This window comes from Prunus persica, chromosome G1 (genome assembly GCF_000346465.2).
Source record: "Prunus persica cultivar Lovell chromosome G1, Prunus_persica_NCBIv2, whole genome shotgun sequence".
Taxonomy (NCBI): Eukaryota; Viridiplantae; Streptophyta; class Magnoliopsida; order Rosales; family Rosaceae; genus Prunus; species Prunus persica.
In genome coordinates this window covers 2,072,520-2,088,081 of record NC_034009.1, presented here as the reverse complement: position 1 = coordinate 2,088,081, position 15,562 = coordinate 2,072,520, and the positions used below count along the sequence as shown (strand labels likewise).

The 15,562-nt window shown below is 34.8% G+C and overlaps 2 protein-coding genes across 2 annotated transcripts; both read right to left on the bottom strand.

The window, feature by feature from the left end:
* On the bottom strand, window positions 223-2,178 carry LOC18793741 (UPF0481 protein At3g47200). The gene is made up of 2 exons (XM_007226436.2): window positions 1,972-2,178; window positions 223-1,812 (listed from the first exon to the last, which is right to left on the bottom strand). The coding sequence occupies exon 2, from the start codon at window positions 1,779-1,781 to the stop codon at window positions 330-332; it is 1,452 nt and encodes a 483-aa protein (XP_007226498.2). The 5' UTR covers window positions 1,782-1,812; window positions 1,972-2,178; the 3' UTR covers window positions 223-329.
* On the bottom strand, window positions 6,108-7,731 carry LOC109946657. The gene is made up of 3 exons (XM_020555129.1): window positions 7,556-7,731; window positions 6,882-7,027; window positions 6,108-6,784 (listed from the first exon to the last, which is right to left on the bottom strand). Exons 1-3 carry the CDS (start codon window positions 7,644-7,646, stop codon window positions 6,377-6,379), a joined length of 645 nt encoding a protein of 214 aa, XP_020410718.1. The 5' UTR covers window positions 7,647-7,731; the 3' UTR covers window positions 6,108-6,376.

Below are 15,562 nucleotides of genomic sequence, written 5' to 3'. Positions count from 1 at the left end.
ATGTTCGAGCCGTGTCTGAGTGTCCGACACTCAGACATTTCAGCTAATTAAAGTGTTTGTGCAACATAGACGTGCATGTCCACACAAAATCAAGAATTCAATTCTTGATTTTGGAGGAATTTGATCCCATAGGTAGAGCTGATATTCTAGTTCCTAGAGAAACAAAGTAACAAACCCATTAGGAGTGCACTTTGAACCCATTATACCTCACACTATTTTTGAAATTCCGAAATTTCAAATTTGACCATTCACTTCACTATTAAAATACAATCAGTGCATGAAAATGCATAGTTTAGATAAAACGAACCATAAACAATTATCCCGCTAAGCTACTTACTGCGAATGGCGTACACGGTCTGCACCACAGTGAGAGCCAGAAGTATAGCAGCCGCAATGAGAGAAATCGCACTCCAAGGGTTTGCAAAATAGTCGCGGTTAAACTTTTCAAGCCACCTGTACCATTTAATCTGGTAATGCATATTCACTTCAACGCAGAGTTCCTCATAGTAGAACCTTTTCAGAACGGTGTCATTGCAAAGCCTGCTAAAGTAGTTGGCGCCATCTTCAGCGTTCAACCAGTTATCTATGATCCGTTTCTCGCAAAGAAACTCCATGTCCTTGCTCGAAGCGACGAGTTTATTCATCAAGAATGCATAAGACGTTATTTCATGCGAATGGTGATAGTAGCATTGCTCAAAGGCAATGAGGTTCCTCAACAGTGGATCTGTCAACTCCCCAATTGATAGAAGTGGAATTTTAAAAGTACCCCTTTTGTATCCAATATAACGCAAGACCCCCTTTTCAAAGTCAATATTCATTATGCTGCCAGCAGAAACGCTACGAAATTTAACGCCTGCCTGCGCTAGAGCAGTTGCAGGAGGAAACTCCGAGTCCATATCTGTCCCTAATTTATTATTATTGCTATTTCTTCTTCTTTTCGGTCTGCAGAAAGTTTTCTTTTTTCGCTCCTTTTCTCTTCTCTCCTTTTCTTTTATGTGATCTTGGAACGGAAAAACTATCGAAGTTCTTATCAGATCGAGTATGTGCAAAGTTTCGTAATTTTTGTCATGCTTGTCCTCATAAACATACCCTAGATAGGAGTCGCAGCTATGGTACAGTGGTTTTTGTGAGGTGAAGACTGTGAGCATGACTATAGTGAGGGAGCGTTCAGGTTCATTGGGGTCGAGGGTAAGGTCATATAAATGCTGGAGAACAAACCAAGGTAGCTGATTTTCTAGCAGCAACAGGTCGTGGCAGAGATATTGGAACATGCAATCCATGTTGAAGATGGGGTCATTTGCGTCAATATGTTCCTCATCAGAAGGGTACTTCCGGAACAGTTCAATTACAAAGCAGCCATCAAGTATCATCATTTCTACCAGGTCATTTTGGCTTAGATGATCAAGTGGTTCAGCATAAAATTCGCGGGCCGATTTCTCCAGCGGAACGACGCAATCGATTAAGTTTTTCAAGCTCACATTATTCCTGCGTGACAAAAGATTATTCAAATACCATTGTTTCACATTTTCCATGTGCTGAAATTGTTTACCAGCTCCGTGGTGAAATGGACCGATTGAGACAAAATCAGGTTCGTATGCCTCTGGTTTATGTCTCTTGAGCACCTTTGGAACTCTGAAGATGCAGCTTTTGGCCTCCCAAGAGGATGAGTCAGGGCAAAGCTTTGCTCTCATGGTGTTTTCCAATGCCTGGAGCCCAATATATCCGTCTACTATAACAACTGAAATATGGTCCCTGGTACTATTCTGTATACCATTCTCCATGATAAGTATTGTCTCGAAAGGCTGAAACAAGCTGCAGTGGCAAGGAAATCAAATCAACTTACAAAATAAAAAATTATGCACTATGTACGATTGTGAGATAGGTAGAATTGAATTCAAATTCTTGTATATATATATATTTTGTCTGGAAAATCAATACAAGTATTTCATAACCAATTTTACTGCAACTAACCGCTTTTGAAGATTATGTAGACAGAGAGAGTATTGAATTCAGCAAAGCTCGAAGTGGGATGCAAGGAGGATTTGTAGAAGCTACAAATTGATTTTTGGGTAGGATTGAGATTTGGGATAAACAGATTGTTCCACCAAAACTCACCTACAACTAGCTAAACTCTGAGAAAGATGTAGGAAATTGTTCACGTACTTCATCTTTTATAAACTCAAAATTAATCAACGTGCTATTTCTTTCTTTCTTTCTATTTTATGTTTCCGCGACTATCTGGTTGATGTTTTCTTTTTTCTTGCTGGCTGCTGGCATTATAGATTGGATCATATTCAAACGAATTAGAGAAAGAAAATGTGCAAGGCCAACAAATAATCCAACTAATCTACATTGATAATCTTATCTTTTTGTTTTGTTGCGTAATTAGTCTTATTTATTTTTTGTCAATGGGTAATTAATCTTAGCTTTAACAAATGCCAATGTGCATTATTATATTCACATGTTACAATCAAATATTGCCACCGGCCCGTCTGCCCCTGCAGGTCTTTAATTAATCAAAACTCGTCCTTCAAGTCTTTAATTAACAAGTCTCTAGTTTTTTTTTTTTTTTTTTTTTGTGTGCTGCTATTTTCACTCACATGTCCTATTTTTCCACCTATTTTAGTTTTAAAATTTTTAAGATGAATTTACCCCTTTATAAAATAACTTCTCTATTTCTCTCTCACATGCACTGACACCCTTTCTTTTTTCTTTTTTTTTTTGATATCCACAACCATCTTTATACCCAACCCACCAAACAAACTCGAGTTAGCATCTTTCTCTCACTGTATTCTTCAAAAATTAGGACCTAGAAACCTAAACTTAAAAACTTATAACCCCAATTTTATTTTCAATCACACATACAAAAGCTTCTTCAATCACACATAATCCAATCGTTTTTCTTTCTTCTCTAACTCTAAAAGCTCAAGTTGTCCCATAATTACATCGACTTCGAGTTGGGCAACTTTAAAACTAACAGAAACCCATGTCCATTTCATTTTCTTCCTTTGTTTCTTTCTTTCCTTTTAATTTCAAACTCAAATAACACATCTCTTGCAGTCTCTGAAATTAAAAATAAAATAAAACAAATGTGTTTGCATTTTCTGGAATAGATAGAGCAATCAATGTGAGATTAATCTTGGTTGCAGTTCACTATTGTTTTTCTTTTTTTCTCCGTATCTTGAATAGTTTTTGTCCTTTGATTCCATTCTTTGGTTGAAGATTTTCTTGTTCTTAGAAGCAGGAAGTATTAGATCTTAATTTTTAGCTTAGAAGAACAAAGGAAAAGAAATTTGATCCTCTCAGGCTAGGAGGTCTATTCAGTTTTTCTGTTTGGAAGGGGAATGTTTTTTCCGTTGGCAGTAGAAAGAGAGGTTTTCTTTGATTGAAGAAGAAGCAGAGTTAAATGTTTCTAGGGTCATGGTATTCAAACTGTGGATTCCCCATCTTAGCATCTTGGTTGGGAAATGGATTCCCCCCACCAGCTCCATTACAAAAATACCAATAAAAATAAATTTTGAATTAAAAAAAGAAAAAATAAATTAGAAACTATATTATACTAGAGCTACATACAATACCCAAGTTTTGTTTTAGACTTCTATTTTTTTATGTATTATTTAATTCATTATATTATATAATATGTGGAATATAAAATTTCGTGGGAGTCGTAAGACACAACTAGAAAGCACTTAACAATACTTTTATAGAGATTTTTATAGTAATGTCACATGAACTTATACCTCAGTTTCAATTTGTCACCTTAAAGAAAAAATTAATAGAAATATCACCTTAATTTTTCAAAATCCATTATTTGTCATTTGACTTTAACACTATCTAATTTTCCATCCATTTTCAAGGGTATTTTAAAAATGAAAAAATCATTATATAAAAAATTGTATATCCTTTAAACAATTAAAATTGAAAAAAAAAAAATTTCTCACCTTCCCTCATCCCATGTGCGCCACCACCGGCTCCAACCAACCATGCCCACCTTGAAATCCATTCCCCCTTCCCTCTTCATAGTCCTTTCCTGCGCATTTCCCCCTTCTCTCTTCCCCTTCCTCCTTCTCTCTCGACCATGGAACACCTACCCTCCACACACAAATTCCCTCACTCCACCCAAACAGAGTCCACCTTCTTCTTCTTCTTTTTTCTTTTTGAAAATTTTAGACATGCTTAATGAATACTATAAAAAAATTTATACATGCTCAGAGACAAAGACAGAGAGAGAAGAAGGGGAGGAGGAGGGGGGTCATGTGGGATGTGTTTTTGGGGCAGGTGGGGTTGGGGTGGTGGAGAAAAGGAGAGAAGTATCTTCTTCTCTAAAATACTCTAAAAATGTATGGAAAGTTGGATAGTGTTAAAGTCAAATGAAAAATCATGGATTTTGAAAAGTTAAGACATTTCTTTTAAATTTTTCTTTAAGGTAACAAATTGAAACTGAGATATAAATTTAGGTAATATTTCCACAAAAATCCCTATATTTATATGAAAAAAATGCAACCCATCTCGCCTGTTCATGAAAATTTCCCAAACTCGTCCTCATATAAGAATTCTCTTCTTCATACCCAACCCTTTAGGGTCGAAGTGAGACCCAAACTCGTTGAGAAAATTGCCACCGATAAGTTCAATAGTTATTCATCACATACTTTGGAGATTGAACTTAAAATCGTATGAACATGTACAGAATATGATACTATAAAGGAAGTTGAGGTTCCACCTCAAAACTAATTGGCAATAAGAGAAATAACTAAACTCTTTATAAACCTTTTCAAGATTTATTAATTTTCATATGTAGGATGTTTCTTCGCATTCTCACATCAAAAGCCTTTAAATTTTTAGAAAATTAGGGAGGATCAGCAGGTGAAAACTGATTATTAAACTAGAGAGGCCTTGTTAGTTAAAGACTTTTTGTTTTGTCTTTATTTCCCAGTTTTTGAAAGGCGACTTTTGATTAATTATATATAAGCCTAGTGGTTAAGACTGCCCAGTGGCAATATTTTAATGTAAAATGTAAATATCATGCACATGTCACTTTTAAGGATTAATTCATGTTAGTTGGTTACACTATTTGTTGGACTTTCCAAATATTTATCCGTTTTATCATTTTTGAGCATTACTTTGAGGCATTGTTTGGCTTAGGAGGAGCTTTTTCTTAATAGGCTTATTTACAGCAGTATCCTCGAACCTACAAGCAAATCTCACATAGATAAGAAACACAATTAATTTTAATAATTTAAAGTAATTTAAAGATTAAAATAAAACATAAAAATAAAAGAAATTAGAACTGAAAATACAATCCTTCACAACCAACCCACTCTCCCATCCCACATCTCACCATAGATACAATCCGCAAAATAATAGAAGAAAAAAAAACCATAAAAATACAGAATTTGAAAAAAAGAAGAAAAACACATCATTCACCATCATCCCCATAGCACCACCACCACCACCATTCCTCCAGCCCAGCTCGCGGCTCCCCTCTCTCCTCCCCAAATTATTTTTTCTCCTCTCATTCCTTCCTTCCTCCTGTAAATTTTTTTACTTGGTTTTCCTTTTCTCACCCGAATGAGGCATTCAGACGTAAAAAAGAGAGCTACTTCACCATGAATGGTCACATATGATTCACTCATAGCACTTGTCAAATTCCAGGAAAATTAACAAAATCAAAACAAAAAAGAATAGGGTCAACTACATAAAACCCCTCAAATGATTAGGTTTTCAAATTCATACACAATTTGTTGGACATTTATTGTTTTGTATGGAAACTCCTGAAAATCCTTCAAATTGACCTCACATTGGTTTGGGGGTTGTTATGTAGTGTTATGTAGTTAACCCCGAAAATTTTCAAAAGTGTCAAAACTACATTGGTTTGAAGGAGTTTTTAAAAAAGAAAAAATTTATATGAAGATAATGGTTACAGCACGAAGCTACGAGTGCACCGCGCCAACAACGAGTCGCACAAACATGCCCTGGCAGTCCCAGGAGGAAGAGAACCAAACCAAAAGTGACGAGTGGGAACTATATGTCCAAGGTTTTTCCTATCATTTTTTGTAATTTTTGTATGATATTATACCTTAACATGCAACTAACAAAGAAAAAGAATATGGACATTCTAAATGGATAAATATTTCTTGATTTAGGTTCTGAAACAAACATTGTAGTACTAGAAAGAAAGAAACACGCAGTACCAACTTAACTAAAGGGACGGCATAACTTTCCGTCTATAATTATTCCGAATAGTAATTCTTTTGAAGGTCTATGTGCTGTCACAAATCTCTCCCGAAATGCTTCCAGTGATGATTGTGAACTGCAGCAAAAGAGCTTCTGTTTATTAGTTACCTTAAGTTTTGAAATAAAATTGCTACTTTTTCCGTCAGTTTCTGAAGCCAAACCGAGCCATTCTTTCCCTTACAATTGTGGTGTCAGGATCGTATTCGTTCGCATGCCCCCTTTGGTCCATCTCCACCAGCACTAAATAATTATTCCTGTTATGCAATCGGTACGTGTCCTTGATGTTTCTGATGCATGCTGGGTGGGGTCTAGCTGTGTAGCATGACAGTCTTCTCGCAATGCCCAACAAGTAATTGTCTACCCTGTGTGCCTCCCAATTCAGGTTCTCCGCAATGGGGATCCACACAGTCTTATACAGATCCCTTCTCTCCCTTTGTATCCGCTCGTTAACGTACTTGATAAGTAAAATATGATCTTCAGAAATATCCAAACTTGAAAAGAACAAGAATAGTTTACTACCCCTCAGTTCATCGAAATTCCTAGGATATGTCTTCGGGCAAAACAAAAAAGCACAATAATGGATCAAGTCTTTATCAGTAATAATATAAGAATAGCAATGCAAACTCAAACTAAGGTAACATGCTAACCGGAGTGCGAGTGTAAGTGTTAATGATCCAGTTCAACGGCACATCAAAATTATCGAAAATGAATTGTCTCAAGATAGCCGAAGATTCAGATATTGTTAGTCGGATTGGGTACATATAGGCTTGAGCATTGTTGCGATCAGTCTCACCTGTCAAAAGAGCAACACTAAAAAGAATAAATATGAAAGATCTTCAGCATTTAAGTAAAACGTATATTCTTGTGCTCAGTTGTGTCCATTAAGACATTCTAGCGTGTATGTTTTTTCTTGGAAAAACATTCTAGTGTGTTTGTTGAGAGCTTTTTGGCTCAATTTGTATCCATCTGCATGTGTGGTGTTTTAAGTGGCCGCGTGAATTGTGTTTAGTGGGCTGCCTACTTTGAATGAATTGTGTGTGGAGCACTTGGTGGATTGATCCGGCCGAGAAAGCAGAGGAGGTTGTCCACTAGGGCAACAGAGAGAGCATCAATGTGTGGGCTTTAAGTTAGTCACGTGGGTCCTGGGTGTTGGCTAGGTTTTCAGCCACAATTGTGGTGGAACGAACAGATCAAGAATTTTTGCTTCTACTCCTAGTGTGGTGGTGCGCCGAAATTGTGTAAAACCATGATTGACTGAAAAATCAACTAAATCACACACACAAAAAAAAAAAAAAAAAACCCAGCAATTAAGAGGTCAAACCTGTGGGCTTCTTGTAGGTCAAGAGATAAACAATTAAAACAAAAGCTATTGCCCACAAAAGGATCTGGTCCAGTGACTCATTGGAACCCATGGGATTATTATCTTGTTCTTGGTTTGATCAAAAGCTATTTAACTGAAAAATCAAGAAATGGGAAAGTTGGAAAGGGGAGAGCAAAACTAGGAGTGTGCTTGCTTATCTTGTTTATATAATAAGATTTGGGAAATGGGTCTGGTTGGTCTGGTCTGTCCTAATTGTGTTGCTGGTGGTCTACATTCAACTCAACGGTAAAGATCTCGGAGAGGTTGTAGGTGAAATCGATGGGCTACCAACCAATGCTGACTGACGCCAGACGCTCATAGAAATAAAACATCCTCCAATAAAAGAAATAAAACCCCCACGTCACGTAGGACCTATAGTTGAGCTGGCTCGGCTTGTAAAGTTCTATGTTCCTCAAATCTGAGCATCTCATTGCTTCAGAGAAAAAAGGGAGTTTTGGGAAGAAAAGAACGAGAAGAAAATGGTAGATAGAAACAAGGTAGAAGGGAGAGAACGTGGTGAAGGGACTGATGTGAGTTTTGGGTCGATGAGTCAGCTAACATTTACTACTTTGATTAGTCAATTTTTGTGTGTGCTTATTCTACCCTCCAGTTTTATTTTTTATTTTTTATTTTTTTATTTTAATAAAAGATAAATTTTAAAAGTACAATCAAAGATATCAACAAGACATCGAAACTACGAATCCCCATAAGGTAACAAACTAACATGTTAAAAATAAAACTAAAGTGGACAAAAGCCACACTAAAGCTATTAGCCCATATCACCATAATTAACCATATATAAGTCTAAACAAAGACCACATACCCAACATAACCAAAACCCTAAAGAAACCCATGAGTCTAAACAAACTCTACTACCACCATCGCCTTTGCGGCCACACCCACCACTGCATCCGTAATAGATTTGGGGAAACACGGTTTCTAGCAATCTACTTGTGTATAAGAGCGAACAAATAAACGAAAACATACTACCTTGACAAAGAACAATTAGGTGATTGCAGCAACTTTCGTCAAAGACAATGTAGCCCCGAATTTAGAGAACTTTAGCAGTGTTAGAAAGTGGGTTTTGGGAGAATTTTTTTTTTCTTTTTTAAAAACGCCTAAAATGGATGATAGAGAACTTCAATCTGAGCATGGCTCAAATGAAATCACCACAAGGGGCTTCTTACTCAAAACGCCCAATAAACTTATTCACTAACCCAGAAGAAAAAAGGATAAGGCGAAATAAGGGGAGGAGGGGCAATAAAACTTCTTCCTTCCCCCTCCCCCCTATAGAGTTTTGTTTTAGACTCACAAAATGAGAGAGCGGCCATGGTTTTTTCTCTCCTAACTATTATCATTCAAAAGACTCTGATTAATTAATTCTCCTTTACCCTCTAGTGTTTTTAATTTTTCATCAACCCCATTATTTGTTGCATAATTTAATTTTATTTATGAGAATAAAAACTAAAGTCAATGAAAACTAAACAAAGTTTATTTTTCATTCCTATGCAAATCAAACATGATAAATGAAATAAAGTGTTATTTTATGGTTACTTTCTTAATATTACCAAGCATGAAAAATTAATCTTTCATTTCCCATCTTTTGAAAAATACATAGGAAATGATTTCCCTTCAAATCCTTTTTGTGAACCAAATGGAGCCTTAGGGTCATTTGGTTCACTTGAAAAGGAGCTTGGGCTTGATTTCCCATGTTTGGTAAGTCCTGACATGAGAAATTTGATTTCATGGCATATGGGAAAAGAGGGGAGGTCCGTCACCCTTGGGTTCATTTTCCACACTCATGGGAAACCAAGGTCAACATTAAATCTGCTTTTTTCATGACTAATTTGCCCCTATTAACGATTTAGAATTATAATTTTGTTGTACAAAAAATACTGTTGCTATTCTTTTTTATTTTATTTATTTCATATTTCTAACTGAGGTATAATTGAAAAACTAAACAAAATTTGTTTCCATTCCTATACAAATCAAATATAAGGAAGAAAAAAAATAAAGTCGTATTTCTTGGTAATTGAAACCTTAACTGTGTATGATAAACTGATAACCAGTGGGGTTTCCACTTTTCATTGGCAAATCAAGAGGCAGATGATAAAATATGGCTCTGTTGGAATCATGAAGTGAATGTAGTGCTTGTCGACGAGTTTGAACTGTGTATCACAGTCGACCTTAATTCTGATCTGATAAGGCTTACCATTGTTTATGCAAAGTGCTCCATTCAGGAGAGACGGCTTCTTTGGGAAAAACTTCAATTACTGTCCTAAGACATACAAGGTCCATGGATGGTTGCGGGTGATTTTAACGCAATTTCATGAAGTCCAACAAGTAATCTGAGTAACACATTTAATCTAATATTTTGGTTTATTGGATAATTAATCATATCTTTAATAAGTGCTGATGTGCTTGATATTGACATGTTACAATCAAATATTGCCACTGGCCAGTCTGACCCAGCAAGCAGGCATAATTGATCAAAAGTCACCCTACAAATCTTTAATTAACAAGGGCCTCGAGTTCATTGGTCATTTCTCACATATTCTGGAGATTGAACTTAAAACCATATGAACATGTGTGTACAGACTACGATGTTATATTAAGCGTACATATCAAAATAAACTAAAGATGCATCTGCAGTGACATGTATTATTAACAACCTCAATGAAAACACCGACGTCATCGGTTGCATGATTGCTAACGTCAATTAGTATTAGTAAATAAACCCTAATATATATATATATATATATATATATTTTGCTGTTGGAGATGCTCTTAGCGTCTATATCGAAAGAAATTAAAGATAGTTCTGCAGTGACATTTATTATTAACAACCTCAATGAAAACACCACCGACGTCATCGGTTGCATTATTGCCAACATCAATTAGTATTAGTAAATTAACAAATATATATATAATACTCATGTCATTAGTTTGCATTATTCCAATGTATGCATTGTATTTCACTAATCCAAACCGTCTATTTTGTAGATATTCATTCAAAGATCATCTCTATAAAAAATCACGTAAATTCGATATTATTTGACCACTTAATTAAATTATTAAAATTAAAGTACTTTCTTTAAGTACTGTGTTCATTGATTTTGTTAGTCTCCATTAGATACCTTAATAATTTTCAATTTACATGATTTTTTGTAAGGATGATGTTTGAATAAAGATGTAAAAAATAGATGGTTTGGATGGCTGAAAAAAATTTCGTAGGGTACCCTAAGGGATATCCCTTAAATAAAATTATTTGAAGGATCCCCTATAAGCTTATTTATTATAGTGCCATTTTGACTTCCATGGAGAAATGTAGGATTTGATCATAGTTTCAGAGGGCACTGCAATAAATAAGCATATACATATGGTACGCAAAACATAAGTTCTTATCAGATTTGCAAATCGCTTTTCCAAATTGAGCCAGGGGTAAGGAAGAAAATAATATGGTAATGATATCCATAGAGAAGGAGGAAATTCTTTTATGGATACTGCTTGTCTCCTTTTCAGAAAGGCGATTTTCCTCCATCTTGCAAATTACAATTTAACACATGTGCACAAATAATCCATCAAAAATACAAAAATTAAAACTTATGCACACATTGTTAGAAATGTGCCCTAGGAGCCAATACATTTGATGTAATCTCCTTATAATACATTTTGTATATGATATATAAAGGGCAAACTTATTTTGTTATCTTTTACATCTGTCAAAGAAACAAAGTCCGGGGAATCCAAATATGAGATAAAGTAATCTAAAGAAGATTAGATGCAAGAGACCTTTGATTTCTAACTATAGTATCCCAAAATGTTCCTAATCATAGGGTTATCAAAGGGGCATTGATAAACTGTCAAGATTAGCACACATTATGTATGCTCAATAAGGAGGATGGTTACTCTAAAATTATTTGTGTAGTTGACACTAATACAAGTATGTGGGTGCTCATTAGTAAATGAATACACTAAATGGGATCAACCGAAGTTCTCAAATGGAGTTTTATCCACATGTCAAACGAAAACTCATAGTTACAATAATGCAAATTAGTCCTTAGACCTGATGCATCATGGTTATTCTATGATGCGTTATTGATCTTTAATAACTCTCAAAGGCAAGCCGTAAAAGATTTGTCTTAAGTGTTGTTGGGGTCTCTTAATTCATCATAGGAGCATGTGAATGTACAATAAGGAATCTCTACCTTCAATAAAGAAGGAGAATGTTTCGAGATGTGATTTAGCAAATCTTTGGCCAAAGTTTTTTGAGCTTGATTTAGAATGTTGTTCTTAATCATGATCTTTTGAATCAAATGAGGTTATAAATCATATTAGGGGTTTGACATAATCAATCCGTACCTAATGATATGATTTGAAGCAATATTGTATAAGAGAAGGACCGTACTGCTTTGCAATTCCAACTCAACAGGTTCTTCATCTATTCGGGTTAGCTTGGGTAACTTTGATATTTTCCTAGATGTCACTGTTGGCTCATGGAAGTCCTAGGTTTGATTGTGATTGATCCATATAAAAGAACAATTAAAAAAGGGTTTTAATTCCAGTTGATTAGAGAGAGTTCTAACATTTTCCAACTGCCTTGCTAATTAGGACATAATGGATTGCACACCTTAAATAGTTAACTTTGAGTAATATAAATGAGAATGAGGAAATCAATTTGATAGATTTGATGTGGATGATTTACTACGTGTAAAAGTGTATTTAGGCCTCGGTAATAGTTAAGGGGAAGCCCAAATGGTTAGGTATCAAACTCAAGGGCTTAAGACACATAAATATTATGATTTAAGTGTTACAAGGCCAAAATTGGAAGCCCATGGGGGTTTGGCCAAAAATGTTAAGTAAATGTGTATGAGAATCGTTTCCATAAGCTCATTAACATACAAACATAATCCAACATCAACCAAATAAGTTTGGGAGATCAAAGAGAGTTTCAAGAGTGAAACACTTCCAATTTTATCAAAGGGTTTAAATTGAAACCAATCTTGAGAATCTTGCACTAGCATCCTTGTATTCTCAAGATACTTCCCCTCATCTCAAGATTCCATTAGTATGGAGACTTAGAGGCCATATACTTCTGTGGCTCACATGGAAGAAAAAGATCAAAGATCAAAGAGGAGATCAACAAAGTGGAAACCATCAAGAGAAGACCAAACACAAATTGATTCATATAATTGCTTCAAGGGTAATTAGATCTTATCCTTTTCTTTTGAACTCTCCATTTATGAAAAACATATAAATGTTCATGGCTTAAGATACTTGAAAGAAGTTTTGTTTTTGAATTTAAACAACCACCTCCGTTGCGATTAATTTGATAAAATGCATGTTTAATATTCAAATGAACTACTTAAAAATGTTTTAAATTCTACACACATATCATACTGTCTTTACAAGAATGTAAGAATTCATACTTATAGGGGAATAAGTGAAGTATTTTCCTTCTTTCATGAGTTTGAAGGAACAAAATCTTTTACTATAAGTATGCAAATTGCTAAAATTTTGAGAGAGTAATTTTGGTGAGAATTTTCGGTGTATTCTTTACCATGTAAAAGGCCATATTTATACTACAACATTCCTTGAAGGCTAAGTAAAGTAATAACTCATAATTCTATTTACAGTGAGAAATCAATTCTAATCTATACAAGAAATCAATTGTAATCTATACAAGAGTTATATGGGAAACCTTGGTGTGCAATGAATGTCAACTCACACTCCAACACTAATGACATATCATATATTCTTTTTTATTCGCACATATTCAATTTTCAAAAGCGCGAAACATAATTAAGAAGATTTCTAAGCCATATGAATTATAAATAATAATAAAAATCATGATTAAGAAGACTTTTGTAGGAACATTGATGTATATTGTATTTTGTCCAAGAAGAAATTATAAAATGATACTGTATCACCACATTAATTGGTGATACTCCCACTCAAAAAATATGTCATGTGTCTTTATTTTTTAACAACTCAAACTTTATTTTACAGCTGGACTTGAACCTAATTTTACCTTTTAAAATAAAATCAAAAATCAAAAAATCAAAAGGAAAAACGAGCAGATCTTGTCACACCCTGGACCGGGGGATCGGTGGAAACCCCGAGCCCAGTGCTTGAGAAAGTAAAATAAAATAAAAAGAAGCCGAAACATGGGTTTAAAATAAACTTCTCTTATAAAAATAGTTCCAAAATCTTACAACTTTACAATTAATAAATAAAGCTCTACTACTCTAATCTAGTTCAGCCTCAACTGGTTTAGTCTTTGTCTTGCTCACTAATTCATATGAAAAATTAAACAGGGTGAGGGATGAGCAACCACCACTTAGTAGGGGACATGAGACCTTACCACAGTAGATTGATATAACTAAATTAAATGACATGCAATCATACAACCAAATATCACATTATTAATAATAATGCATGAACGAATGCTCTTCATCTACTCCCGTTAATTCATATAACTGAACAAGCAGACCTACACATCTCATACCATGCTTATACCACTTGGTCCCGAATGCCCATTTATATGAACTAACACCCATTTCAATCATCTCGTAATTCCCCTTTTGTTAGTCATCTTGTCTAACTCCCTGTCGTCAGTCCCAAATCACCTAATAAAAACCATGTGCACTATGAGATCCCTGAGACCTGGTACCTGCCAAGAGTTAGACTCAACTACACAAAAAACTATTTCCATTACCCTCTTTTCCATCATTATTTTCTTAACCCAACAACTCCAACCAATTCCCATGACATGATATAATTATGCCTTTTACATATCCTATGTATCTCAAACAACAATGTAACCATTTAAAACATCACTAATGTATATATAATTACACCAACATTATTCAAATGGTTCACAATATGTAAACATCCGATATCAAGAACATTATACAATATCAAGAACATCCATTATAATAGCACACATAATATAGAGCTCACGAAATTTTATTAGATCAATCTCTGCAAAAGGCCCCCAAGAAACCCCTACCTTGATTCCAATGTTTTTACAACGTAAAATAACTCTACAATCCAACACCTTGAGTTCCTCCAAAGTCTTTCTTGTTCTACCAACACTTTCTAATATTTTTCCTCTTCTTTCTTCTTTCTATCACTTTCTTGTTCTATCATGCACTACCATGCATGTCCTAAAAATAAGTTAAGGAAATGGTTCCTATTTATAGTACAATAAGAGTCGGCTACAGATGAGATAGAAGGGGGCACATCAAGTAGGTGGTGTCAATTGGCATGTGCATATGACTGTAATGCTGCCAGCTATAAGAAATTATAGCATGAGGTGTTCAAAGCTAAGCAAACTCAAGAAATACAGATGACAACTCACAAGGTGATAGTGCTCCTTGCTTCGCTATAAAAAAAAAATGGACATGTCTATCACTAATATCAATCAAAGTTGATTATTACAACTTTAAACTTAGCCACCAAGTATTGATAACATGCAGGAGTTGCAACGAAAATAAAACATATTCAGATATTTATTTAAAGTATATATTTATTAATGATAATATTTATGAAAGTACAACACGTAATTTTTATATGTACATATATATATATAGACTTAACTATCTATGTTAAGAACTAAATATTCCCCAATATATATATGTGGTTTCACATATCCACAGCCCACCCCAACACATCTACCTTGTGCTGCCTCCTTTGGTCGCCGCCCCTCCCTCTATTTGATATCTCTCTCTCTTTCCCTCACACACATCAAGTAATTAGTATGTCCATAATTTTTAAGTATTTTATAGTATATGCCACTATCATAAATGGAATATTATATGAAGATACTTTTCTAAAATTTAGCGTTTCCTTATATGTGTGTGTGCGCGCGTGTTGTAGGACACCCTTGTAGGGCCCATTTCGTATTATATTTCACTAATCCAAATCGTTTATTTTGTAGATATTCATTTATAGATCATCTCTATA